We start from the raw sequence: 27,287 nt of genomic DNA, 5'->3' as shown, positions 1-27,287 counted from the left end.
TAAGAAAACGGGAGAAGAAAGCACTATCAAATTTCTATGTTATGTAAAAGTGATAATCTGCTTCATAGTCAATTCTTCATTCTTGGCAGAGTGAGGAACTGAGGGAAAAAAAGACAGTACAGTTTTTCTCTTGGGGCTCAGGATCCCAGGAACTGTCTAGTACTGTAGTACTGACTGACTGTTGTTTACCATGTACCTGATAGAAGGCAGACATTTGTGTGAATGTGGTTGTATGTAAAGATGTGAACAAAAAGGAAGGAGACAAGTTTCAAATGCTTGGCAAGACAGGTGAGGGAGGCTTAGAATTAAGGAAAGTGAAAAGAATGTTTGGGGGAAAAAAGCTTAAGAGCTAGCTAGCACTACGATCTACAGATTTAAATGGAGCAGGAGGTCCGATAATGGGTTAGAGGTGGAGGTGATCGTTGTGTTTGGCCAGCTACTATATAGCAAAGTGTCTGATAGATGCTTTAGTAAACCAGCGGTGGATAGGGGTAGGAGAGACTTGAAGGAAGTAAGATGGTAGTGGGGGAAAAGAGTGAGGAGGTTTTGACAAAACAGATGAGGAAAAGGTGGACTCCCTCTCTAGTTGAGAAGAGAAAGACATAAGATTGTTGGAAGGACTCTCAGGTCAATAAAGAGTGTTTTGGTTTTGTGTTCTGTTCTTGTTTTGTTTTTTTCTATAGGAAACCTTAATATGGTTAGACCAAAGGAAAGACACATGAATGGTTTAAAGTGAAAAAATTGGGCTAGGGTGTAACAGACAGGAACCAGAACAGAATGGAATAACGGACACACACAAGCTTAGGAGGTAACTGGCCAGAGCAGAGTCCCCTCATACCTTCAGAATAAAGAGTGGATCATTTTAGAACTTAAGAAAAGAAATGTCAAGACCTGTCTTGCATTTTAGAAACATTTGTAACCAACCAATATTTAATGTTTTTTATGTTTTTTTTTAAGAGAAGTAGATAATTTCATGGAGTTTATTTTATGTCCTTGCTGAATGTCTTTTCAAAATGCTGTGTTTAAAAATGCTTTGATAATGAGAATCACCCTATCAGAGATTGCATTTAATCTCCATACAGTTCTTACTGGAGTCTCAGTACTATGTGGTACTTAGATACATAATCTTGTGTGTAAAGTTTACTGTTATACATACTGAATTTTGCTTATGTTTCTTCAGTTATTACAGGAACTGTGTACGGTGTTTAATGTAGATTTGCCGTGCCGTGTGAAGTCTTCCCAGTTGGGAATTATTAGCAATAAACAGACGCACACCAGCGCCATAGTGAAGCCACAGACTAGCTCCTGTTCCTACATTTGCCAGCACTGCCTCGTCCACCTTGGAGACATTGGTGAGCCTTTGGAAAGGAACTAATGACACATTCATTCTTTTCTTTGGAGTTGTCATAGGAAGAAACTTCAAGTATGCATGTTTGGTTTAAAATGATATATGAAGAAATTATAAAATTCACTTCTAGGAACTTACATTTCTTCACATTTTGAGATTTGGCAGAAGAATTTTGAAAAAATTCTCATTAAAGTTTACATTCTCCAGGTCTAGGCAAGTAGTAAACACTAAAAATGTAGCCAATGGTGAATTATCAAAGTGATCCTGTATTTTCTAAATTAGAAATGTGTACTATTTTGCAACAGATAAAATTTATAAATTACCTCTTTAGAACTAGATTGTCTATTATTTCTTCCTACTGGTGCACTGAAAGCTCATTTTATGTGCTGCTTCCTTTCAAAGGTTAAATTTGCATTTCCATTATACACATTTTTACCTGGGGTTATTATATAACTTATTTTTCTGTTCATTCCTTTAAGGTGACCTAAAAAGGTTATAAAACAAATTAACTATAGGATTATGTTTTGTCCTGAAATAACAAGGAATACGGAACATTAGTATGTTTAAATTAGTAGATTTTAGATTTCTTAATGCCATAAATGAGTGACACTTTGAGAGGTCACATCAGAATATCAGTGAGCTCTGAAGGAGATGCAGTTACAGTGTGTTTAGGTTGGTTTTGCTTTAAATGTCTTCTTTGCACACACATAATAAGATACGAATAAGATACAAGACATTTTTCAAGATCACTATAAAATATTGAAGAAATACTTAATTTTCAGATCATATTGTATAGTGTTTTTTGTTTTGTTTTGTTTTTAAGTGCCATATAACTCACCCCTTCTTGTGGGCCGGCTCCAGGTCACCAGCATAGTCCATAGTGGGAGCTGGTGATGCATGACACTGGAGGACCTGAAAATGGGGGCTAGGTAAGCTTTAAAATTGGTTACATGCTGAATGTCCCAAGTAGAGAAGGCCGGATGGACACTTCACACATAATCCTATCGTTAATTTGTTTTAAATTTTTCTGTCTTTAATGGTCTTTAAAGTAAATTTAATGTCTTTATTATCTTTAGAATTTATAAGTAGCTGTTTTGAACATGCCCTCCTGATGGTTTTGTGTATGTTTGTGCATATTTATATGGTTTAAAACTGAGTTTTCATTTTGTTTTGTTTTTTTTTTCTCAGCTCGATACAGAAACCAGACCAGCCAGGCAGAATCCTACTATAGGCATGCAGCTCAGCTTGTCCCCTCCAATGGTGAGTGGGCCTGTCACCTTAAGGTTAACCATGTTCCTTCGTTTTTTATAGCACTTTAGAAAATAGGTTCTACTTTGTAGGTGTGTTAAAGCAGTAGATGTTGAATTTCAACAAGATTGAGTTTCATGGTTTCCTTTTAACTTTATATACCATATACTTAAAATAAGGTTTTTTTAAGAAGGTTACTTTGTTAGTAAGCCAACATAAATGGAATTAGTCAGTGTGATCTAATAGAGTTTCTACAACTCTAGCATACTTAATTGATCTAAAGAATAATGATCTTTTAAGAGAACCATTTCTCCTTAGAAAACTTACTAGTCACCTAAAAGATAATACTTTTGATGGCCCCAAGATGGGCATTCTTGAATTAAAGAGCTTAATAACATATACTTACTGTTACAAATCATTCTGCTAAGCCATGTTGAAATGTCTTTAGATTCTAGAAACTGTCTCAAGTAGAGTGATAATCTGGATACAATGTCTATTTTATATTGCCTGCAGCCCTCATACCTCAGTAGCAGAGCTGAGTGCTTGTAATGAGCCCTTAGCACCTAACAGAGCCAAGGAGATTTACTAGCTAACCCTTTGTGAAACCATGAGTGCTTACTGTATTGATCCTAAGTTTATGAGTTTTGGTTTGTTTGCTTTGAGACCATCTAGCTACGTAGCCCAATATGGCCTTGAACATTAATCCTCCTGTCTGAGCCTCCTAAATAGCTGCTAGGTTACAAGTGTGTGCTACCATACTCAATATTTAAGAGTGTGACTTTTTACACTGCAAATGATAAGATTGTCATCACTAATAATGTATAGTCATAAGACTTGCCTTATACAATATTTTGCATTATTAATTCAAGGATTTAACTGAGCATTTGTATTTTGATATCAAGATTAGTTCTTGGTGACTTTATAATCTTAACTTTTTCCTTTAGGTCAGCCTTACAATCAGTTGGCTATCTTAGCTTCTTCCAAAGGAGACCACCTGACCACAATTTTCTACTACTGCAGAAGCATCGCTGTGAAGTTCCCTTTCCCAGCTGCCTCCACTAATCTACAAAAAGCACTTTCTAAAGCACTGGAAAGGTAGGTAGGACTGCCTTTTTTCCAAGAATATTTTGTGTAACCTGGAACCGAAATCTCTCAAATTTTGGTCCAGGAAACGCCAAAATGATCTATTCATCTTTTACCTATGAAACTATAGATAACATCATGATTTTTGTGCTTTTACCCAGTATGTGCTGAATGCTGACTTACCTAAGTTGTGGCTGTGAAGCTAGACCTAGACAAAACCTTTTCTCTCTGTTGGATGCTCAAGCTACTTGCAAGCCAAATCCAGTTTAGGAGCTTACTAATTTTGCTGATTAAGATTCATTCAAGTTTTTCTTTCTCTTTTTTTTTTTTTTTTCTAGCCGGGATGAGTTGAAAACCAAGTGGGGTGTTTCTGACTTCATCAAGGCCTTTATTAAATTTCACGGTCATGTATACCTGAGTAAGAGTTTGGAAAAGTTGAGCCCTCTTCGAGAGAAGTTGGAAGAACATTTTAAGGTTTGAGTTAAAAACAAAACAGAAAAATGCTTGTCTTCTCTAAGTCAGAAAGCTTAAGATTTGAAGAAAATTAACTCATAGTTTTTGTCTTTTTGTGGTGTTGGGGTTGGAACCCAGAGCCTTGCAAAGCGAGGCAAATGCTTTCCTACTGAGCTGTACCCAAGAACTAGACTCCTACTTCCTTCCTGTGTTGTTACTTAATTTTAAACTCATAATAAAAGTTAAATCGGAATATATGAAATCTTCACATCCAGCTACCCTCTTGTTATCTGAGCTGTGGTATCCAGACATGTTGAAACAACCTTCTCATTGACCTCTTGCCAGTTGGCAAAAGAGGTCAAAGTGGAAAAATATTATTAAGAAACAAGACAGTTTAAATGTATAATGGAAAAAGTTAAAATACATATCACCTTATTTTAAATGTATTTAAGAGTCTTAAATATATTATTGAAGTATTTGACTATTCAGTATCAGTTTTTAAGGCACCAGAGTCAGCAGTAAGCTAGATACTGTGAATATTGTTGTATTTCTTCATTGCTCCTTTGTTCGCTTAAAGTTGTTATAGTTAAATGTTGTGAAATATTGTATCTCAAGAGGTTTAAATATTTCAGTAGTCTGGGTGGTATATGCTTTGGGAGGCAGAGATAGGTAGATCTCTGTGAGTTTGGAGTTCCAAGCCAGCAAGAGCTACATAGTGATAGACTGTCCAAAACAACCACACAAACTTGGCTAGTAAAAGCATAAAGTAGCCAAATATAATCAGTGTCAAATTGATCATTTATAAGATTAGATCATATTTACAATAGAAATAGTTTGTTGCAAAATAGTCTTTTCTGGTCTTACTCTTATCTCTTCCCTCTGGTGGCATGCTTAAATGTAGGCCATGGTATTTCTATATAGGGTTAAGTGTGAAAGCTGCACCATCACTTGAGGGCCTAGAATATGGAACCTGAATAGAGTTGTTGGATTAAAAGTATAATCAGCATAAATAGCTTATCTAGAAGGCTAAATGTATAAATTGAAGGAGACATTTTATTAGAAAATTCTGTCAGATATTAGGGAATTTTAAGTAAAGAAATGTTTGGAAAAAGAGCTAACTTTTTATATATAGTGGAATGGCAGATCACATGGAGATTGGATTATCAAATACAGATCAGAAGTTTTTCTCTAATAATAATTAATTATAAAAGCAAAGAAGACTGGCTATTTCAGATTCTTTATATAAAAGCAAAAAATAGAAATCTCAGAACACAGTGAGCGTGATTGACATGTCTGAGGTGGCCGGGTCAGGAGCGCCAGTTACTGGTTTGGAACTGCAAGAACTATCCTTCTGGATCTTTAGTTCCGGTTTTGGTTTTTGTGTTTTTTTGGTTTGGATTTTCTTGTTTTGTTCTGAGGTTGTTTGGATAGGTCTCACTCTGTAGCCCTTGCTGACCTCAAAATTGCCACAATCATTACAGTCACGGCAAACCTGACCACATCTAGTGTATTATCAATTCTTACCAGGAGACTACTGATACTTAATTTGCTGTCAGCTAAATTGCTTCCTGGAAGCAACGGAGGAAGGCTGGCTACAACTAAAAATATCCATCCCAGTAGCTGTCAACTTTGTTGTGAACTTAGGTTTGGAAATTATTCCATATGGGAGTAACATCCCATCATAGATGTTAAAGCAGGATATGTAACCACATTGAGACCACCAGCTCTGAGAATCTGCTTGGTGGTGTCATGCACTGCTTAGGTTACTGTCAACACAGTTGCTGCATAAGTGAAACTGGTAAAAATCATACGTGGGTTTTTCTATGAAAATTTCAGCATGATCATTGTAAAGGTGCTTATTTAGACATCCTAATGGCTGCTCCAGCATATCATTTGTCCTCCGTTCCTAAGTATGTGTTTTCTGCCTTGTTTATATGTAAAGTTGCCTTTTGTTTTTGAAGGTGAAAAGTTTAGGACAAATACTGTCAAGCTTCATGTATCAAGGGTTTAAAAGAATACGTGAATCTTTTCATTTGGAATTTCTTTTCTACATAATCTTCTTTCAATCACTTGTCCTGTTTGTTTGTTTTGAGATGGGGTTTCTCTGTGTAGCCTTGGCTGTCCTGGATTCCCTTTGTAGACCAGGCTGGCCTCAAACTCACAGAGATCTGCCTGCCTCTGCCTCTCAGAGTGCTAGGATTACAGGCACTGTACACGGTTCATTTGTCTTTTTTAAACATTTTATTCAGTATATATGTCTTTTATAAGACAACCTCAAATGGATTAAAATGTCTAAATATATGTATAGCCTCAAATACTTTCTTCTCAGGTCATACTGAAAATACAAATATTGGTTCTGGGGCTGGAGAGATTGCTCAGCAGTTACTAGTGCTGGCTGCTCTTGTTCTATCCCCAGCACCCACATGGGAGCTTGCACTTATCCTTGACTCCAGTTCCAGGGAATCAAACACCATCTTTTGGCCTCTTTAGGTACCAGACATGCATATGGCATACATACATATGCAGAAAAAAACACTCCTATTCATTTAAAAAAAAAAAAAACTATAGATAAATCTTACTATATGGACAGTTTCTTAGAGTAAAAATGTTTAAGAAACAGTTTAAACAACTGAATAGTGCCTGAATTGATCCTTTTAAAGAGTTTTCTTTGTAGTTTTAAAAGATTTTTCTTTCATATAAAATACTAGAATTAAGAGTAGGAAAATTTACTCATCCATAATGCTATTACAATACTGTTACTCTAAACACAGATAATTCTAAACATAGTAAGTAATTCTTGTTTCTAACTGGATTCTGCTGTTGATAATATATGCAGTATTTTTGTCTCCCATTACAGAGGCTGCTGTTCCAAAAAGCTTTCAACTCTCAGCAGTTAGTTCATGTCACTGTCATTAACCTGTTTCAACTTCATCATCTTCGTGACTTTAGCAGTGAAACGGAGCAGCATAGTTACAGCCAAGATGAACAGCTATGTTGGACACAGTTACTGGCACTCTTCAGTGAGTATTAAATCATTTAACTTTGAAAGGTGCAATCTACATTATTAGGAATTTTTTTTTAATGTAACCAAATGCAATGATATGTAAAATGAGTCCTATATTTTGTTCTTTTTTGGGGGGTAGGGGGAACTTGGGGTTTTGTTGTTGTTGTTTTAGGTTTTGGTTTTGGTTTTGGTTTTTGAGGCAAGGTTTCTCTTCTTTGTATAGCCTCAACCTCCTAAGTCCCGGATTACCATGCCTAGTGAGTCCAATATTTCTTAATATTGGATCAGGAGACTTAAACATCAAATTCTGTTCTTTTGCCTGCTTATACCACTCATCTGCTTTATTTAACTTCTTAACACAAAAAAAGAGTGTTTTCTGTTTGTTTTTTGATGGTTTTACTATGTATTATTCCCAGGCTGACCTTTAATATCATGGTCTTCCTGTTTCAGCCTCTCAGGTACTGGGATTAGAGCCATGGGCTAGTATGCCCAGATGAAAATAACTATTTAGAAAGAAACTTATAATACATAAATGCTTAATACAGTAGAAGTCTCATGGTAATATTTTAAACTGGTGTGCTATTTCAAATGCCTTACACATTCTGAATCTTTTTTTTCACCCCACACCCCAGTGTCTTTTCTTGGCATCCTGTGCAAATGTCCTCTCCAGAATGATTCTCAGGAGTCCTACAATGCCTATCCCCTTCCTGCAGTCAAGGTCTCCATGGACTGGCTAAGACTCCGACCTAGAGTCTTTCAAGAAGCAGTGGTGGATGAAAGACAGTAGTAAGTGTTAGAACTTTTAAGGTAGTTGGGTACTTTTTGTGATACACATACCATCAGGAAACTGCCTTCTAAAATAAGACTGCATTTTCTGCCTATTCTATGGAAATTGAAGTGAAAACCTCTATGCATGCTTTCATTATTTTTAATTCTTCATGTTAGGCACACAATCTTACATAGAAATTTGTGACTCCTGTATTCCCGTTTCCAGTTTCCATATCATAAAGACGCATTTTTCACATTTCAAAATGAACTTGACATTAAAAATCAAGTTTGTTTTTTTAAACCATACATTTGCCACACTTTTCCTGCTTTTATTTAAACAATAAACTTCATATCCAAACTGGTTCTGCCTTGTAATTATACTTAATTTGTATTATATTTAACCATATATAACAAAATAATTTTTACTTTACTCAAGACAGTTGAGACAGTTCTTAAGAATCTTTGATTTTAGTGATGAATTACATTTTCAGTGTACTTTTACTTGTAGAAATAACATTTCAAAAAGATTTTGTAGTGGCAAAGTTCCTGCCCTGCATATTTTAGTAGTTGTTTAAGTCTCTGAAGTTTGTGCTGTGCCCTGGCATGTACACACTGACTAGGGACTGTCTAATAAATGATGGGACTTCGTTAAGACCCTGTGATCTCTCTAGTTCAGAATCCTTTCTTCTCCTCCCTAATAAGTGCCTTTGTTTTTAATACTGTCATGAATGGGATTTAGGAACATAGAATAGCATAGTGTCTGTCTCCTTTTAATATTATTGTAGGTGTGCTGGTACAGGTTTTTAGATGCTGCTTTTCTGTGTGTAAATTTTTTGCTTATGTGTACTCTAAAACTCAAACCTGTTTTGTTTAATAAATTATGTCAGGAACTTTTTGAACTTTTTGTATTCTGTTGGCTTACAGAGTTTTTGTATTTTAGGGCAAGCCTTGCCTGCCATTTTTGTTTGTGCAGTGATCCTTTTGATTACAAATTTAGAGATAAGGATGTTGTAGCTGCATCTACTTGTACCCTAAAAAAGGCACTGTTAATCACTTTGAACAGAGATTTGAATTTGGTGTAACCATTCTGTTGCTAGCTGAAGAACTAGCAGTACTGCTCAGAAATTGTATGTGTTCAATGTGTAACATATTACTTTCCACTCATTAAACAAACACTGGGAAATAATATGCAGTAGTGTATCACTCACATATAATGATCCTTTTGATGTGTTTTTGCCTGTGTAGCTTTTTTATTAGGGTATTATGTAGCCTTTAAAATGTCTGAGTTGAGTAGTGGGACGATAAATGAAAGACGGGGTCCTTATAGATGCCATTTTTGTAATTATTATTCTGATTTCTTTTGTATAAAAATAAAATCTGAAAATTTCATTAATTTACAGCATTTGGCCCTGGCTAATTTCACTTCTAAATAGTTTCCATCCTCATGAAGATGATCTCTCAAGTACTAATGGTAAGAGCCACTAATAGAACTGCTGCTCTGTTTCTCCACAACTAGTGGTGGGTTGAAAGCTTCTGGTGAGGCTTGTTTCACTTTAAATTCAGGGAGTCTCTGACTTGCAGTACTAATGAAGGTGCCAGATGTGGGTAACTCTCTCCTGAACTCCCTCAGCAGCTTCCCTCGTACACATTAGAGGAGACTTTCATGACCTTTAACTTCTATCCATTTTCTTCCTCAGCTCTTCATTGTTACTAGTTGTTTGGGATTTTTGTTTGCTTTTAGATTTATTCATTTATTCATTCATTTATTCATTCATTCATTCATTTATTTATTTATTTATTTATTTATTTATTTATTTAATGTGTATGAGTATTTTCCCTCGTGTACATATTTATACCATGTATTTGCCGGGTGTCCACAGTGGACAGAAGAGGGCCTTGAATTCCTTGGAACTAGGGCTACAGGCAGTAGAACCCACCACCATGTGGGTTCTAGAAACCAAACTTGGGTCCTCTGTGAGAACATGAAGTGCTCTTAACCACTGAGCTCTCTCCCCAGCCCCACTAGTGATTTTGTTTTAAGGAAACTATGTGAACACCAGTCTGCTGAATAGGTACACATCACACAGGATTTAGCACATAAAGCATAAAAGACATAAATTGTAAATAGATCTCCCATAGGATAATAGTTTATCTTGTTCACATGGTAGTGCATGATCTTAGGGCTTTTTTCTAAGTGCAAACATAGGAGTCATATACAACTTTAAACATGCTTTTAAATTTAACGGTATAACATTTTCATTTGCTGCTAAACAGTTTTTACTGGCTTCGTAATACTTTACTTTATATATGTATCATAGTCTATTTACTAGCCTGTCTTTGGAATTTTCTTCATCAAGGCCTAGAAAGATAACTCAGTGAGTAAACTGCTTTGTCTCTCAAGCATGAGGACCTGAATTCAATACCTAGAACCTGTGTAAATATTTTATTCTTACCTGGAAGCCCAGTTCTGGCAAGCTAGGAACAAGAGGATTTCAAGAGCTCTCTTGCAAGCCAGTCAAGCCTAATTGGCTGAGCTCCATGCCAGTAAGAGACCTTTTCTCAGAGAAGGTGGACAGCATTCCCGAGGGAAGATACCTGAGGTTGTCCTGGCACACAAACATACACATTCAACTTGCAGTGTGCAACTTGCAATGAGTCACATGGATCTTCTTACGATTTGGAAGGTTTGGGATAATGCCAACACTTTCTTGTAAGCTCATAATGATATTAGAGTTGTGTTGATGATTATTAATATTTAATATTGATTTCTCTTTTAGTTAAACTGCGGTTATTCCTAAACCAGTTGTATACCCAAATCACCACACAAAAACTAGGATTTGTTTAATAAACCTAGAGCACAGTGCTGGGGAATAATTATTCCATACTAAACCTCCAAGCCCTCATAGTTTCTTCCCATTCAGATTTCCCACATTATACTTGCTTTTTAGTCATGTCTTAGGTCTGGTTCATTTCTCCTGATGTTTTCTGGTCCTGTCCTCGTTTTCTCCTCCCGTCTCCTCTTTTTCCTCCCCTTCAGACCAGGATGTCCCACTCTCTTCTCTCCATTGCTTGGCATTGGCTGGTTTTTATTGACAACACAGAGAACAAATGGTGGCATGTTTACACAAACTTGAGACAGATGATGCTTCCATCACAATGCAATGATTGAAATCAAATAGTGGGGTAGAGAAACCAACATTTGAATGAACAAGGGTAACATTCCACAAGAACATTATAACAACAGTGTTGTCACTGGGTAACTTAAAAGTCATATGTAGCCTAAGTATTGGGGTTACTAGATCTGATCTGAAGCTCTGAATTCTAGTTTTGGTTGAGTTGTCTGGTTTTTCATAACAGGTTTTTCTCTGTAACCCTGGCTGTCCTGGAACTCCCTCTGAGACCAGGCTAACTGCGAACTGAGAGATCCACCTGCCTTTGCCTCCTGAGTGCTGGGGTTAAAGCTGTGTACCACCATACCCAACTGAAGCTGTAAATTCTTGAGACAGCTGATGAGGAAGTTGCTTGTGTTCTGCACCTTGAGTGTTCAGTATGGAATGTTAGGGATATATAAAGACCAGTGATGATGCAGGGTTTTGTGGTGACTTATCTTTACGTGATGATGACACAGGAAAGCAGAGAAGGGACATTACAGATTCTTCCCATATCTTTTTTCATTCACTTTTTTCATATCTTAAGTATTACTCTGTTCTGCTCTAATAAGATTTTATTTAAAATGATTACAGATTTTGGTGTCTTTCTTTCTTTAGCCACACCACTTCCAGAGGAGTTTGAATTACAAGGATTCTTGGCTTTAAGACCTTCTTTCAGGTAAGTAGCTATGAACTCTTTGCAGTGTTCAGATGTATAGGAGTCTGGACTTCTTGTAGAGGAACCTTTGATTTGTCCCAACTGTCGACTGGAAAAGAAAATTGTTCTTCTAAGTGGTACTTGACAAATGCTACTTTTTTTACTTACCTTAAAATTAAGGATGTCTTAAAAAGGAACCTTTTTGTTACTAATTCATTCATATTCATTCTTATGTTTTGAGACGGAGTCTCACTATGTAGCCCTGGCTGGCCTAGAACTAACTTTGTAGACCAGGCCGGCCTCAGACTCACAGAGTTCCACCTGCCTCTGCTTCCTGAGTGCTGGAATTAAAGGTTTGAGTCACCATACTGTACTTTTTTTTTTTTTTGAGACAGAGTCTCCATAGTCATTGCTAGACTGAAGCTTGTTGCGTAGACTGTTGTGTGGTGTCAAACATGCAGCAACCCTCTGTCTCCAGAGTGCCAAGATTATAGGCATGCACTGTATATACTCAGCAAATACTAAATTTTAGCTAAAAGTTATTACCATACAGTTTTTGCATATTAATAGTAGTGACAGGGCAGTGGATATGGCTCAGTGGTAAGTTGTATAAGCATGAGTGTGGATCCAAGCATCCATATAAAAGCCACGCATGGCTGGTTGTAGTTGTGACACCAGTATGCAGCTAGAAAAAAATAAATAAAAATGCCAAGGCTCCAGTTCAGTGAGAGACCCATAGTTCCTCTCCATGTGTGTATGCACATATTTCCTTCTACATCACATACCAATATTACAAGAAGGGATCCCTTTCACTAGTCACCCTTGGTTTCTTGCTGCCTTCTTGTCCTACCCCTCTATCTTGTTCTTTCCTTCTTACTGTGCTTCACATTGTTTTTCCAGTACACCCCCACCGGTTTTCCCATCTCTTCCCAAGTAGTTGTTTTCTTTAGCCTACTAACATTCAGGTTTGTTTTTGTGTTTTAATTCTATAAAATACAGTTCAGTCTCCATCTTTCTCTGTTACTCCTTTCATGGGTGTCTTAAGAGCAGTTTGGGTGGCCCTTACTAAGTTCAGTTTTTAGTTCTGTCTCAACCTTCTACAACTTAACACGTATACTATCTTAGTTACCAGATTCTAATGGACTTTGTTTTTATTTGTTTACTTAACTGCTTTATTTTGCTACAGAAGTAGTCTGTGAAGGAAGAATCCTGAAAACATCATCTTAAACTGTATTTAACTTCTCAAAAGTTAAAGCAAAGACCAAGACAATTTAGGCACAAATACTCTATTTAACATCTTTGCAACAGTTTGTCATTCGTGGTTCATTCATTTTTAAGCAGTTTTTAAACATTCATTTTGCCTTTATAAATTCTTGTAGCTTAAGATCTGTTGGCATACTTTATTCACCAACCTAGAAAATAGAAAAGCTCTTTTTTTTTTGTTATTTTTTGTTATTTATTGTTCTCATCAAGGATTACAATTCGATAACCAAAACGCCTCTATCTCCAGCAGTTTCAAGTGAGTACTGACATAGCAAAGACAGGAACTTAGGTTTCCCGTTCTCAGTCATTCCGGGCTCTCCTTTAGCTTAATGGCCAAGTCCTCACACTGTTGAGCCCTTGGCCCCTTCACAGTGCCCCAGTTACTCACACTCGCCTTGTCCTTTTGAATGAGCTGCTTTCCTCTACACACTGTTGACTACGCCAGAACACCCCATCTTCGAACTGCTTAGAGCATTCCCATCTGCTGGTCTGCCTTTCCTTACTGTCTTGGTCAGCAGTTGACCTTATTTGTTAATCTAGCTCAGGTGGCACTCTGAAACCTTTCCAGGGTTTTTGGAAGGAATTCAGTTCTTCTTTCGCTTTTTCATTCTTTATGAGGTTTTATTATATGGCTTATCAAGTTTAATTTTAATTACTTTTGCCCAGAAATAGGGACTGTTTCTCGTTTATCTTTGTATGTTCTTCAGCCTAACTTATTTTAATGGCTTTTTGGGTTTGGACTACATGGTTTCACTATGTAACCCTACAACCTGCTGTCATGCCTCTAACTCCCAAATGCCAAAATTATAGCCATACACTACCACGCCTGCCTTAAATAATCTTTTTTTCTTTTAGAATTAATGTTGAAAGAACTCAGGAACTCTTTTCCACCCTGGTTTACGCATCTGTCTACATACTCTATGACATTTGCACATTTTTCTGATTTAGAAAAGGACATCTTAAAGTACATTAATACTGTTTTAATAGGCACCTCAAAAGCTGGAGAGATGGATGGTCCTTTACTCTTTCAAAGGACATAGGTGTGGTTCCCAGTACCCTCAAGGCAACTCAAAACAACCTGAAACTCCAGTCCCAGGGAAATTCATTGCCTCCTTCTGGCCTTGTGGGTACCAGGCAAACATGTGGTGCATATATGTACATGCAGGCAAAATGCTTCATGAACATAAAAAAAATAAGAAACTCAAAAATGCTTATCAGAGACCCTTAGCATTATAATGGTTTGTTTGTTTTGTTTTTGGATTTTTGTTTTGAGTTTTGTTGTTGTTGTTGTTTTGAGTTAGGGTTTGTTTAGCCTTGGCTGTCCTATAACTAACTCGGTAGACCAGACTGGCCTCAAAGCAATCCACCTGCCTCTGCCTTCCAAGTGCTGGGATTAAAGCATGAGCCACCACCACCCAGACCATAATGATTATTTTTTACTTAGTCAAATTACTTAGAAAATGGGTCTTTGGGGATTCATACAGTGAGAGCATATTACTTAGAAAGTAAAAATAGGACATTAATATAATGAACTTTGATGTTTGTTTCACACTTTGTTTCTTATATTTGGAATCTTTGGAATTATAAATTCAAGTAAGCACAGTTGGTTGCATGTGGTCTGTAGCCTGTAAGGGAAACATCCTGAAGTTTTTGCATTTGGTTGCCTGGAAAACTTTCAGTATTTAATCTTCTGTAATGTGCTATGTCATTTTTAGGAACTTGGATTTTTCCAAAGGCCATCAGGGTATTACAAGAGACAAAGAGGGTCAACAGCGACGAATAAGACAGCAGCGTTTGATCTCTATAGGGAAATGGATCGCTGACAATCAGCCACGGTATGCCCCTGGCCACCACCTGCATTCCTTTTTGGTCTGTCATCACACAAATGTACCTCATGTATATCTTAGACTTCGGTATAAACACTATGATGAACTAAGTCAATATTTGTAACATATCTCATTATGACCCAAGTGATCATAAGTGTATTTTCTCCTTGTTAACACTGCCTGTTATCTATGATAAGAATTAATCTTGTCTTTATTATCACGAGCTGCTCCAGTTTTTTTAATTTTTTTTCTTTATTAATTACACTTTATTCACTTTGTATCCCCCCTGTGTTTCTCTCCCTCCTCCCGTCCCAATCCCTCCCTTCCTCCACCCTCTGCATGCATGCCCCTCCCCAAGTCCACTGATAGGGGAGGACTTCTTTTCCTTCCTTCTGATCCTAGTCAATTAGGTCTCATCAGGAATGGCTGCATTGTCTTCTTCTGTGGCCTGGTAATGCTGCTTCCTCTTCACGGGGAGGTAATTAAAGAGCAGGCCAATCAGTTCATGTCAGAGACAGTCCCTGTTCCTATTACAGTGGATCCCACTTGGATACTGAACTGCCATGGGCTACATCTGTGCAGAGGTCTGAGGTTATCTCCATGCATAGTCCTTAGTTAGAATCTCAGTCTCAGGAAAGACCCCTGTGCTCAGATTTTTTGATTCTGTTGCTCTCCTTGTGGAGTTCCTGTCCTCTCCAGATCTTACTGTTTCCCACTTCTTTCCTAAGATTCCCTGCACTCTTCCCAAAGGTTGCCCATAAGTCTCAGCATCTACATTGATAGTCTGCAGGGCAGAGCTTTTCAGAGGTCCTCTGTGTCAGGCTCCTGACTTGTTCCCTCTTTTCTTCTTGTTCTGATGTCCATCCTCTTTGCCTTTCTGGATAGGAATTGAGCATTTTAGCAAGAGTCCTCCCTCTTGATTAGTTTCTTTAGGTGTACAGATTTCAGTAGGTTTATCTTATATGTCTATATGAGTGAGTATATACCGTGTGCAACCACTCTGGAAAGCAATCTGGGGCTTTCTCAGACAACTAGGAATAGCGCTTCCTCAAGATCCAGCTATACCACTAGTAGGCATATATCCAAAAGATTCTCAAGTACACAGTAAGGACATTTGCTCAACCATGTTTGTAGCAGCCTTATTTGTAATAGCCAGAAGCTGGAAACAGCCCAGATGCCCCTCAGTAGAGGAATGGATGCACAAATTGTGGTATATCTACAGAATGGAATATTACTCAGCAATAAAAAACAAGGAAATCATGAAATTTGCAGGTAAATGGTGGGATCTGGAAAAGATCATCCTGAGTGAGCTATCCCAAAAGCAGAAAGATGCACACTGTATATACTCACTCATATAGACATATAATATAGGATAAAGCTGCTTCAGTTTATAAGCGTCTGTATTATTTGAATAGGATTAGACATTCTCAGGTCTAGTGAATGATTCATATGTCAAGGATGTGCTGGCCAGTGTCTGTCACTATAGACCAGGACCTAGTAGCTAGCTAGAGACCACTCAGATGTGGTTGCTGGCCTAGTGGAAAGAACACAGTTTTGGAGTCAGTTAAATTCAAGTTCTGTGTCTAACTGTTCTTTTCTAGTACTCTGTCCCTGGCATCTTCCTGCTGGATTATTTCCTTTTCAGTCAGTTACTATTATTTCTTAATGTTTGTATTCAAATTTCTGTCATGCTTGGTGCACTTGAATGCTTGCATGTTTATATAAACTCACCATTTCTAAGTTTCACTATCCCTGTCTATAAGATAAGTATATATAGCTACATTATAGGCTGTGTCAAGGACTTAGACAATCTTACTCAGTAAGAGTAACCAGTTATTAGAAAGGGAAGGGCAGGAGAATGAGTGTATTGTGGTGATGTGAAATACAGTCATGAGGATCTCAGTTATTGAATATACTGTTTACATTAGCTGGATCTGTATTCTCTTGCCTTTTTAAAAAAAAAAAACTAAAAATACTTGTTGAAGTTACATACAGTTGTTCCTGTTCTTTAGTTTGTTTTTTTATATATGATTTATTCTTGCTTTTTTAGGCTGATTCAGTGTGAAAATGAGGTAGGGAAATTGTTATTTACCACAGAAATTCCAGAACTAATACTAGAAGACCCCAATGAAGCCAAAGAGAACCTCATCTTGCAAGAAACATCTGTGATAGAGTCACTAGCTACTGATGGGAGCCCAGGACTGAAATCAGTGCTGTCTACAGGCCGAAATCCAAGCAACAGCTGTGACACAGGAGAGAAACCAGTGGTCACCTTCAAAGAGAACATTAAGCCACGAGAAGTGAACAGAGACCAAGAAAGAAGCTTTCCTCCCAAAGAGGTGAGAAGGGACTATAGCAAAGGCGTAGCTGTAACTAAGGATGAAGGAAAGAAGGACAGCAGCAAGAGGAGAGCTGAGACCAAGAGATGCACCTTAGGAAAGTTGCAGGAAACAGGAAAGCAGAGTGTGGCAGTGCAGGTAAGCTGTACTTGAACTATAAAGCAGGTAGAGGAAGGCTTACACACAAACGGCAAGGTTTCTTGTTTTGTTCATAAAGATCAGAGCATTCCCATTCTGAAGTTTCAGTGTATTCTTTGACCACATAGGAAGGTATGTGAAGAGCTGTGGTAGATACTCTAGCTTTATCAATTTGAGGGAGTTCCTTTGTCAGTGACATTCTCTTTAGCTTTTAAAGGGCTTCACACAGGATTGTTTTTCTTTAGACAGTATAATTGCCACAAACAAATCTTAGAGAAGAGTTTTGGAATTACATAGCATCCAATAGAATCAAAGGTATATTATAGTTCTTAGTGTTTTGTTTTGTTTTTGTTTTTCCCTTGAGAGATACTGCAGGCTCAGCATAGTAATACATACACACCTTTAAACCCAACATTCAAGAGGCAGAGGTAGGTAGTCTTTGAAGTAGAGACCAGCCTAATCTACATAGAAGTTCCAGGCTAACCAGGGCTGCATAGTAACCCTATCTCAAAAACAAATTTAAAAAAGCTTCACTGTACAGTATAACTTAACATTTTTGGAGAAAAATGAAGCCCATCTTTTTGACATTATACTATATTTGATCCAGTGCTGTTGTAGATTAGTATCCTGGCTCAAAAAAAAATTGGTAAAGGAAGAGCTCAAGTCAAACACTTACCATCTATTTGTAACTTTTTTTATACCTTTCCAAAGAGATACTGGTAATTTCATATAATACAGAAGGATCTGGACTGTTCTATTAATACCATTAATGTTTTGATAACTATGTAAGTAGCTGTGTAATTTGTTAGCTCACTGTGGCAAATGCAGATGTTTGCCTGAGGACCTCATATTTCAGAAGGCTGCTTATAAGCAAGAATACCTTCGGTTTACTTGTCTGATAGAAGGGGCGGGACAGGACTAGATGACATGACGACAAGGTGTGGCTCTCTTTTTTTAATGTTTGTATGAGCACACTTGTGTTCTCACGAGTGTTCATGGTTTTGCTGGTACACACGTGTATATATGTGAATTTGAGAGAACAACCTTAGATGTCATCCTCGGGAAGGCCGTCACCTTCCTTTGAGACCATTGGCCTAGAGTTCAACACTTAGGCTAGACCAGCTAGCCAATGAGCCTTTCTTCTGACTCCTCCTCCCCAGCACTGGGATTATAAGTACACCACACCTGGCATTTTTGTGTGAGTTTGGAGATTGAAATCTGGTTCTCATGTTTACAGATATTTTTCTGACTGTGCTGTCCTCTAAGACACATACATATATAGGAAATGGCCTGAATAGAGAGGGTACAAAGGAAAGTCAAAGAAAGCAACAAAACAAAACTCCTAACCAGACCTGTGTTTAAGGACTAAATCCAGCATCTTCTGTTTGTCTTCTGTAATGGCTTTGCAGTTAAGACCCATGCAGATAATAAGATCTCTTTCTGTCCTCCGTCCTTCTCAAATCTACCAGTAGATAACAAAAGTAAGTCTGCCATAGGGGTATGGCATTACATGCCTGATTGCTACACATTTAAGGCCAGCCTGGGCTACATAGCAAGTTCTAAGCTGGCCAAGGCTATATAGCAGACCTTTTCTCAGTAGTACACAACAAAAACAAATGTTTGGCATACATATAATTATCATGCTCTTTTTCTTTCACTATCTGTTTTACTGCTTTTTGCTCAACCTTGAGCACTACACATGGCGTCTCCATTTTGGCTTGATGTTTAGAACTGTGGGTTTATTTATTGCTGCTAGATGTTTTCCTTCATATGTTTAAAGAGCTTTGAGAAGTGTTACCTAGTTGAAATTAAACCAGGAGCTATAGTATGTCACCTGTGAGATAATAGTTCTCATGAGATCCCAGTGCAGCACGAAGAGCGCTAGGCCCCTTACCATACAGCTGAAGATCACAGTCTTTTTCACCTATTGGCATGAGATCTCTCACATGTGCAACAAATGGTTGTACATTCCTTTTCCTTATTTAATATTTCTGTGGTTATGTGAAAGCAAAATAATTCTATTAGTAAATCTGAGCCCTTGTTTCTTTTACTAGTCATTTATTTTTATTTTCCTATTCTAACTTAGATGAGTTTAAGTTTCTTCAACATACTTTGGACATAGTGAGGTTTTACATATTTTTTTGAGTAGGTTCTTCTTTCTGATAACACGGGCACCAGATTTTTGTAGTTAGCTTTGCTTTTGTTGATTGTAGGTAAAATCCCAGACAGAACTAAGAAAGACTCCAGTGTCTGAAGCCAGGAAAACACCTGTCACTCAAACTCCAAGTCAGACGAATAATTCTCAGTTCATCCCCATTCATCACCCTGGAGCCTTCCCTCCTCTTCCCAGCCGACCAGGTAAATACACATTCTTCTACCTGATTCCATCAGTATGGGGTTTTCTGTTTGCTTGCTGGATACTTTGTATTCTTAGGATGATGTTACTAAGCTATGATGTAAAGAAGAAAGAAATTCAGCTTCCCTAATACTTATGGGATTCTGGTTGAGCCTTTTTTTTTTTTTTTTTTTAATAATTTACTTGTCAGTGCTGGTCAGAGACTCTGAAGGAATTGCTATCATTACACATGTACACATGAGAAGCATCTTTAGGATAGTGTGATTAATGTTAGAGGAAAAGTAACCAATAGTCTGTATTTCTTAATGTCATGTTAAAGACATGCATGGTTGGTTGTTGCTTTTATAATGTGTTAGAAGCACCCTCCCCTCAAATTTTACCCCTTTCTTAAGTTTCTTTAGAACTAAAGCTGTGTTCTTCTGTTTTGAAGGGTTCCCGCCCCCAACATATGTTATCCCCCCTCCTGTGGCATTTTCTATGGGCTCAGGTTACACCTTCCCAGCTGGTGTTTCTGTGCCAGGAACCTTTCTTCAGTCTACAGCTCACTCTCCATCAGGAAACCAGGTGCAAGCTGGGAAACAGTCCCACATTCCTTACAGCCAGCAACGGCCCTCTGGACCAGGGCCAATGAACCAGGGACCTCAACAATCACAGCCACCCTCCCAGCCACCCCTTACATCTCTACCAGCTCAGCCAACAGCACAGTCTACAAGCCAGTTGCAGGTTCAAGCTATAGCTCAGCAACAATCCCCTACAAAAGTTATACCAGCTTTGGGGAAAAGCCCGCCTCACCACTCTGGATTCCAGCAGGTAGGCAACAGCTAGAACATTAAATGCTGAGATAATTCGGTGTTTGACCATTTAGTAGATACTGCATAAGTCTATGTTGTTAGAAAATCGAAATGTTTGGCTTCTTGATTTATTTGTAAAGGATATGGTATATTAGATTTTTATTATCATTTTTCTATGCTACTTAATTGCTAGCTCTATTAAAGATTTTTCTGTAAATGTTATTTTCTTAATGTGAGCGTGTCCGTGTGTAGATGTGTGGGTAGGTACATTGTGCTTTAATGTGGAAGCTAGAGGACAACTATGGTGTCATCGTTAAAACTGCCCTCCACCTTCTTTCAGACAGGGTCTCTAATTGGTGAGAATTCACCAACTAGGCTAGATTAGCTGGCCCTAGTCCTCCATCTCTAGCACTGGGTTAACAAGTATGTGCCATCATGACCAGTATTTTTGCATGGGTTCTGCTCTACCAACTTTGTCATCCTCCCCACCCCCACACCATATAATTCTTACCTGAACAGAAACATCAGAATGAAAGTAGACTTGTAATCTTGAAATGGTTGTATCTTTATGGCACGTGAAACCAGAGGGCAAACACATCCTGTCTCACACATTCATTAAACTTACTTGACTTGAAAAAAAAGATGAGGGTTCAAGATCCTTATCTTCTCAGAATTTCTGAAGAAGTAAGGAAACTGCAGTTGTTTTTTTGTTTTGTTTTTTTTGTTTTTGTTTTGTTTTGCTAGAATATTAACTATCAATGAGATTGCAGTTTTTATTCATCTTCTTGACAGGCGCCTCTTTTTTAGTATCAACAGGCAGATGCCTCCAAACAGCTGTGGAATCCCCCTCAGGTTCAAGGCCCACTAGGGAAAATCATGCCTGTGAAACAGCCCTACTACCTTCAGACCCAAGACCCTATAAAACTGTTTGAGCCGTCACTGCAACCTCCTGTAATACAGCAACAGCCTCTAGAGAAAAAAATGAAGCCTTTCCCCATGGAGCCATATAACCACAATCCCTCAGAAGTCAAGGTCCCAGAGTACTACTGGGATTCTTCGTACAGCATGGCTGATAACAGAGCAGTAATGGCACAGCAACCAAACATGGATCGCAGGAGCAAACGGTCACCAGGAGTCTTCCGTCCAGAGCAGGATCCTGTGCCTAGGATGCCATTTGAGGTGTGTTGTCCTTTCCCATTACCAGGTTCCTGGAGATAGATCTAGGAATGTGTAGCTTTAGAATGCCCCAAATAGATACACCTTTTTAATTGATACATAACAATTTATACATTTTTAAGAGAGGTAACCATTATAAAGACAATTCGTGGTAAGGACTTGACCTCTTCAAATCATGTGTACTTAGATTGAGGAATTAAAAGTTCAGTAGCTGAACTGTATTATTGAACTGTACTGGTCTGTCAGAAATATTTAGTGGACTCATGATGGTGAATTCTGAGAAGAACTCTTTAGTAGGGGTGAGTCATGTAAGTTTAAACATGGGTCTCGTGGGTATTTAAACTAATTTAGTGGAACAAAGTCAGTTACCTCCTTGCTCTTGTTATTCAGGAAGAACAGGTGCATAGCTTTGGAAGAGCTGTTTTCTGTGTTTACTCACTGCCGGTATTAACACTTGTGCCCTGCTGTGTTGGTAGATTTACTCTTCTCTGTCTTGGTCTTCCTTCACTGTTGGCCATGTCGCTTTATATTTGTCTTTCAGCCTTTCCCTCTGTCTGCTGCATCACAGTTAATTATGTCTCTACCTTTGGCATTAGTTGTGTTGTCCAGCTAATCAGTCATGCTATCACATACTATTCTTACATGCTTTTGTCCCTAATTGCATCTCACATGATCCTTTCTGTCACTAGGACCCCAAGGGCTCCCCTCTGCTTCCTCCGGACCTGTTAAAGAGTCTGGCTGCCTTGGAGGAAGAGGAAGAGCTGATCTTTTCTAACCCTCCTGATCTTTACCCAGCTCTGCTGGGTCCTCTCGCCTCTCTTCCTGGACGGAGCCTCTTTGTATGTATTTGACATAATTCTGCTTCCTGCTCTAACCAACCACAGCTGCTTTTCTGAGGTTTTTATGATACTTATTATAGGTGAACTCTTTCTGGGGCTTTCCTCCGTATAGGAATAGAAAGTTTATTTCCATATCGCCTGAAATTAACCTGATACTATAGTAGAGCACAGCCAGTTGGTACTGACTAATTCCCCCAAATTAGAGCTATAGCTTGGATATGTGTCAGTCAGAAAACATCTAGTACTGGTCTGCTTGTACTCTGTGCTGGCAAATTTCTTGGGTATTATGTACACCTGAACTCAAATCTCAAATGTTGTATAATATATTATTTAGGGATTTAATTCCCAAATATGTTTGAAATATTACAGGAAATAACACTCAGCATTTTACAGTTGAGTGACCGAATAGTGTGTGGCTCTTTCTTGTTTGGCTCACTGAACCATAAAAGGGCCCTGATCTAAATTCAGAGCTGGAATTGTCAAATAGAATGGGTAAAAATGAAGAAAATGTCTGGAAACAGGGCTACAGGACTATAACTGAGTGGCAATGACTGTGAATAATTAGGATAAAATAGAATAAAATGCAAGAATTGGTTACTGATACCTGCTTGAAAACAGTCTTCTAGCCTGCACAGTGCCATTGTTCATGCTCAATAGTATTTACATCGTATTTAAACTGAGGGTTTGAGGTATAAACATAAGAAGAAAAGTATAAATCATGAAGGCTCCCATACTCCCTCTCTACATCCTAAGACAACTTTAAAAGATGTTGGAGGTTTTCTTTCTAGCTTTTTCTTTCCTATAAATAGAGATCAATAAAATACTTAGACAATTAAAATACATTAATCATAGAACCAGAAGAAATAAAAACAGCTTTATGCTAGTAGCTGCCATTCTTGGTACTTGAGGTTGCCTGGGCAAGTGGCAGTGAAGGCCTCCCTGATGGTGGGGGTCGTAGCAGCACAGCGCGCATGTGTTCCTGTCTTGTGCTTTTGTGTCCTTATCAATGAATTTTTTTTCCAGGTTTTACTTTTTTTTTATTCTTGAAATTTTTTTTATTTTTATTAATTACACTTCATTCACTTTGTATCCCCCATAATAATCCCTTCCCTCCTCCCTTCCCGATCCCACCCTTCTATCCCCTTCTTCACACATGCCCCTCCCCAAGTCCACTGATAGGGAGGTCCTCCTCTCCTTCCTCCTGATTTTTTCATTTGGATGGAAACAGAGCTGATGGTATAAGTGGGACCTTTTCAAATGTTTCTTGCCATGGACCGGCCCAGTCGGGCTCCCGTCGTCCGCAGGAGAACAAGGCTTTGGACAGGCAGACACGGTTTCGGCGAAGAATTGACAGAGACACCTTGATGGTTTTCACTCCGCTGCAGCTTTACTGAAATCAAGCTAGTATTTTTATAATGATTTTACAAAAGGCACCTTAAAATTGGCATACCTCCCAGAACATTCAGACTTTTACCAAGAATACAAAGTTTACATTTTAACTCAAAATTCAGTCAAACATAAAGCAGAACCCACAAGTAATCTTGGCCTAAAAACTTTTTGATCAGAGCAAACAAAGGAAAAGAAACCTCAAATATAGTTTCATTATTGCTAACCAGTGAAGAGGAAAGTCAGGAGCTAAGTCAGATGCCTGCCAAAGTCCCTCTCTATATCAAAATCTAACTATACCTTTGTTAACCATCCTCCCATATGTCCTGCTTAAGATTTATGATCTTCCCTAGGAACACGGCACTGAAGGGAGGGGGAAACTCCTGCCAGCTGCACCTCTCATGCTATTATTTCTTAAGAAGGAGCCTATTATTTTTCTACTATTTTTAATGCCTATTAATACTAAATCTAATTCATTACCTTTCTTAAACTTATTATTTTTATTAAAGCCTTTAACAATCTACTAATAATAAATTTCTTTATAAAGTTAGTTGTGCTGTTTTAGGTGTCACAGAAAAAGATCAAAAAATTCATTATTCCAGCCCCAGAGCCACAACTGAAGAAGCGTAGAAATCTCAGAACACGTCTCTTTTCCAAGTGGAATGAGTTTGCCAGGGACCTTCCAGGGGGCTTATTTCCGGAGAAATCATATCCCCCGCCTTGTAGCTTTTGCTACTATGCGACACTGGCGTGGGTGTTGGCAGTTTCTCTCTCTCTCTCTCTCTCTCTCTCTTTTTCTCATTTAAAAAAACTTTTTTTATACTTAACATAGTTGACAATATATTTCTGTGTGAAAATGCTTTACATGTAATGGATATTCAGCAGATTATTAAAGTGATAAGACAGGAAGCAGTAGGGGGATTCAGCTTTCTCTTTCCTGCCTCCTCCCCGACCCTAATAACTTTTTTAAGGACATTATTTAATGTGTATCACAAATGCAGCTGCTTTAGAAAACATGAAAACAAAACCAGCTATCAAAATAAATTTGAAAGGCTTCTTTAAGTCATTAATGTTTTAACACTTTAGGAAGTAAAACTTACTCGGATAAGTCTTTATCCTTTAGTAAGAGAATTCCTCAGGGTCATACCTAAAAACACCTCTCTTCACTGGTCCAGATAAGCCCAGAAAAGAAGGTTCTGACTCAGCCGTAGCAACTGTCACTTAGCTGGTGTTGTGGTATTGGCAGATATGAACTTAGCCTTTTCTGAGTCTTCTATTATACTCATGGGACAGGCAAACACATGCTTAAGTGGTAGTCTCTTATTTCAAAACGGAAGAAATCACCGTTGTTTTTGTTTGTTCGTTTGTTTTGTTTTGTTTTTGTTTTGTTCCTGGGACTGAAGAAATCCTTATTGGAAAAGCCTTCAGAGCTCATGTCACATTCATCTTCTTTCCTGTCCCTCACTGGATTCTCTGTCAATCAGGTAAGTAAAGTTAAGAATCCTGTTTTGTTTTATAGATTGATTTCTTTTCAGTGTAATATTATCTTCATAATAATATCTTCATTTTACCTCCTTTGTCTCTGAATGGGGTAGACACATAACCTATTTATTATGAGCTTGAGCCTTATAAATTTCTCATTAATAATTTTTTAGAGCTTCTGTGTTTGGTCAAATAAATGACTCCCTTCTCCCCCTACTACCCAGATAGATAATTTACATAGAGCAAAATACAGAGTGAAAGAAAGACAAAAGGGAAAATGAAAATGGAAGAAGTTAAAGTCTTACTAAGAACTAAGGTCTGCCGAGCATCACTGAGCATGGCTTTCTTAAATCTCTCTTTCTGGGTTGTTAACTTCATCTTTCAGGAAAGATATCCAAACAGCAGTATGTTCAATGAAGTGTATGGGAAAAACCTGGCACCCAGCTCCAAGGCAGAACTGAACCCTTCAGTTGCCTCCCAGGAAACATCACTGTATTCCCTTTTTGAAGGAACTCCATGGTCTCCGTCACTTCCTGCCAGTTCAGGTATTAACTGTAGTCCTTAAATTATAAAATTTGCTTTTTCTATATATAGTTGACTAAGAATTAGTCAGTCTAAAATTAGAAGGTTTTTATTATTATGTTTGTTTATCTTTTAAGATGTTTTAGGGACTTACTTTTATTTTATATGTGTGAGCATTTGCCTGTGTGCCAAATGTGTGCAGTACCCATCGAGGCCAGATGAGAGGGTTTCTCTGTGTAGCCTTGGCTGTCCAGGACTCACTTTGTAGACCAAGCTGGCCTGTAACTCACAGAGATCCACTTGCCTCTGCCTCCCAAGCCCTGGGATTAAAGGTGTATACCATCATACCCAGCTATGATAATTCCTTTTTTAAAAATTTGTTAAAGATACCGTGTTCTGCCTGCATGTGTGCCAAAAGAGGGCACCAGATCTCATTGTAGATGGTTATGAGCCACCATGTGGTTGCTGGGAATTCAGGACCTCTAGAAAAGTAGCCAGTGTTCTTAACCTCTAGCCATCTCCCCAGCCCCTATAATAAGTCTTAAGATCAGTTTATTCTGATTCTGGTAAATAACAATTATAAAGTGAAACAGGTCAGAGCTGCATATCAGACAAATTTGTCTGCAGTTTTGTTTTCTTCTTAGGGTAGAGAATGTGCCTTTGATATGTCCAATCAGACCCAGCAATGATCTGACAGATTGCCTCATGGTCTTTATTTGGCCTTTTCTCCAAAGCCTTATTATAATGCTCTCACTCATATTTTGATGACCATATCTGAAGGAAACATTAGTTCTTTATTTGGTTTGTGAAATACCTACTAAGGTTCTTACATTGCTGTTATTTAACAGATCATTCAACACCAGCCAGCCAGTCTCCTCATTCCTCAAACCCAAGCAGCCTGCCCAGTTCTCCTCCAACACATAACCATAATTCTGCTCCATTTTCTAATTTTGGACCCATTGGGACTCCAGATAACAGGGACAGGCGGCCTACAGATAGGTGGAAAACTGATAAACCAGGTGAGGTCCACTTTTCTTTATCTTTGGAACACAAGAGAAATTACTTCCTCCGACTTTACCTGGAGCTTGGTATCTGCTACTGATAAAACATGTTGGAAATTTTACTTATTTTCTTCTCTTAGCCATGGGTGGTTTTGGCATTGATTATCTCTCATCAACATCATCTGAGAGCAGTTGGCATCAGGCCAGCACTCCAAGTGGCACCTGGACAGGCCACGGCCCCTCCATGGAGGATTCCTCTGCTGTCCTCATGGAAAGCCTAAAGGTACGTGGATTTTGGGAACAGGAACACAAGGCTCCTGCTGCAGCCGTGTGTCTGCTTTCATTCTTGGAATTGAGAGGACTCTTGGGATCAGTAACTAAGTGTAGTATCGGGTTATCTGAAATGGTAAAAGGTTTAGTTTCATCCTAATGTTAAAATTCTAGTGTATCTTGGTAT

At 38.2% G+C, this 27,287-nt stretch overlaps 1 protein-coding gene across 9 annotated transcripts in view; it reads left to right on the top strand.

The window, feature by feature from the left end:
* The window catches only part of Smg7 (SMG7 nonsense mediated mRNA decay factor), a 68,146-nt gene that overhangs the window by 38,081 nt on the left and 2,778 nt on the right, over nt 1-27,287 (top strand). For 3 of the 9 annotated variants that reach the window (XM_021632862.2, XM_021632863.2, XM_060364453.1), the window contains 18 exons: nt 1,181-1,352; nt 2,537-2,608; nt 3,541-3,691; nt 4,018-4,153; nt 6,990-7,152; nt 7,769-7,922; nt 9,305-9,375; nt 11,672-11,732; nt 14,690-14,809; nt 16,851-17,277; nt 19,491-19,635; nt 20,064-20,443; nt 21,232-21,603; nt 22,290-22,439; nt 25,229-25,309; nt 25,693-25,852; nt 26,678-26,848; nt 26,971-27,113. In XM_021632862.2, coding sequence (XP_021488537.1) covers nt 1,181-1,352; nt 2,537-2,608; nt 3,541-3,691; nt 4,018-4,153; nt 6,990-7,152; nt 7,769-7,922; nt 9,305-9,375; nt 11,672-11,732; nt 14,690-14,809; nt 16,851-17,277; nt 19,491-19,635; nt 20,064-20,443; nt 21,232-21,603; nt 22,290-22,439; nt 25,229-25,309; nt 25,693-25,852; nt 26,678-26,848; nt 26,971-27,113 — 3,129 coding nt within the window. The remainder of the gene's footprint in view (nt 1-1,180; nt 1,353-2,536; nt 2,609-3,540; nt 3,692-4,017; nt 4,154-6,989; nt 7,153-7,768; nt 7,923-9,304; nt 9,376-11,671; nt 11,733-14,689; nt 14,810-16,850; nt 17,278-19,490; nt 19,636-20,063; nt 20,444-21,231; nt 21,604-22,289; nt 22,440-25,228; nt 25,310-25,692; nt 25,853-26,677; nt 26,849-26,970; nt 27,114-27,287) is intronic. The other 6 variants (XM_021632865.2, XM_060364454.1, XM_021632866.2 and 3 more) reach the window with 3 other exon arrangements.

The sequence above is a fragment of the Meriones unguiculatus genome, chromosome 11 (assembly GCF_030254825.1).
Source record: "Meriones unguiculatus strain TT.TT164.6M chromosome 11, Bangor_MerUng_6.1, whole genome shotgun sequence".
Classification (NCBI taxonomy): Eukaryota; Metazoa; Chordata; class Mammalia; order Rodentia; family Muridae; genus Meriones; species Meriones unguiculatus.
Note: the sequence above shows the minus strand (reverse complement) of the source record. Positions and strands in the feature narration are given on the sequence as shown.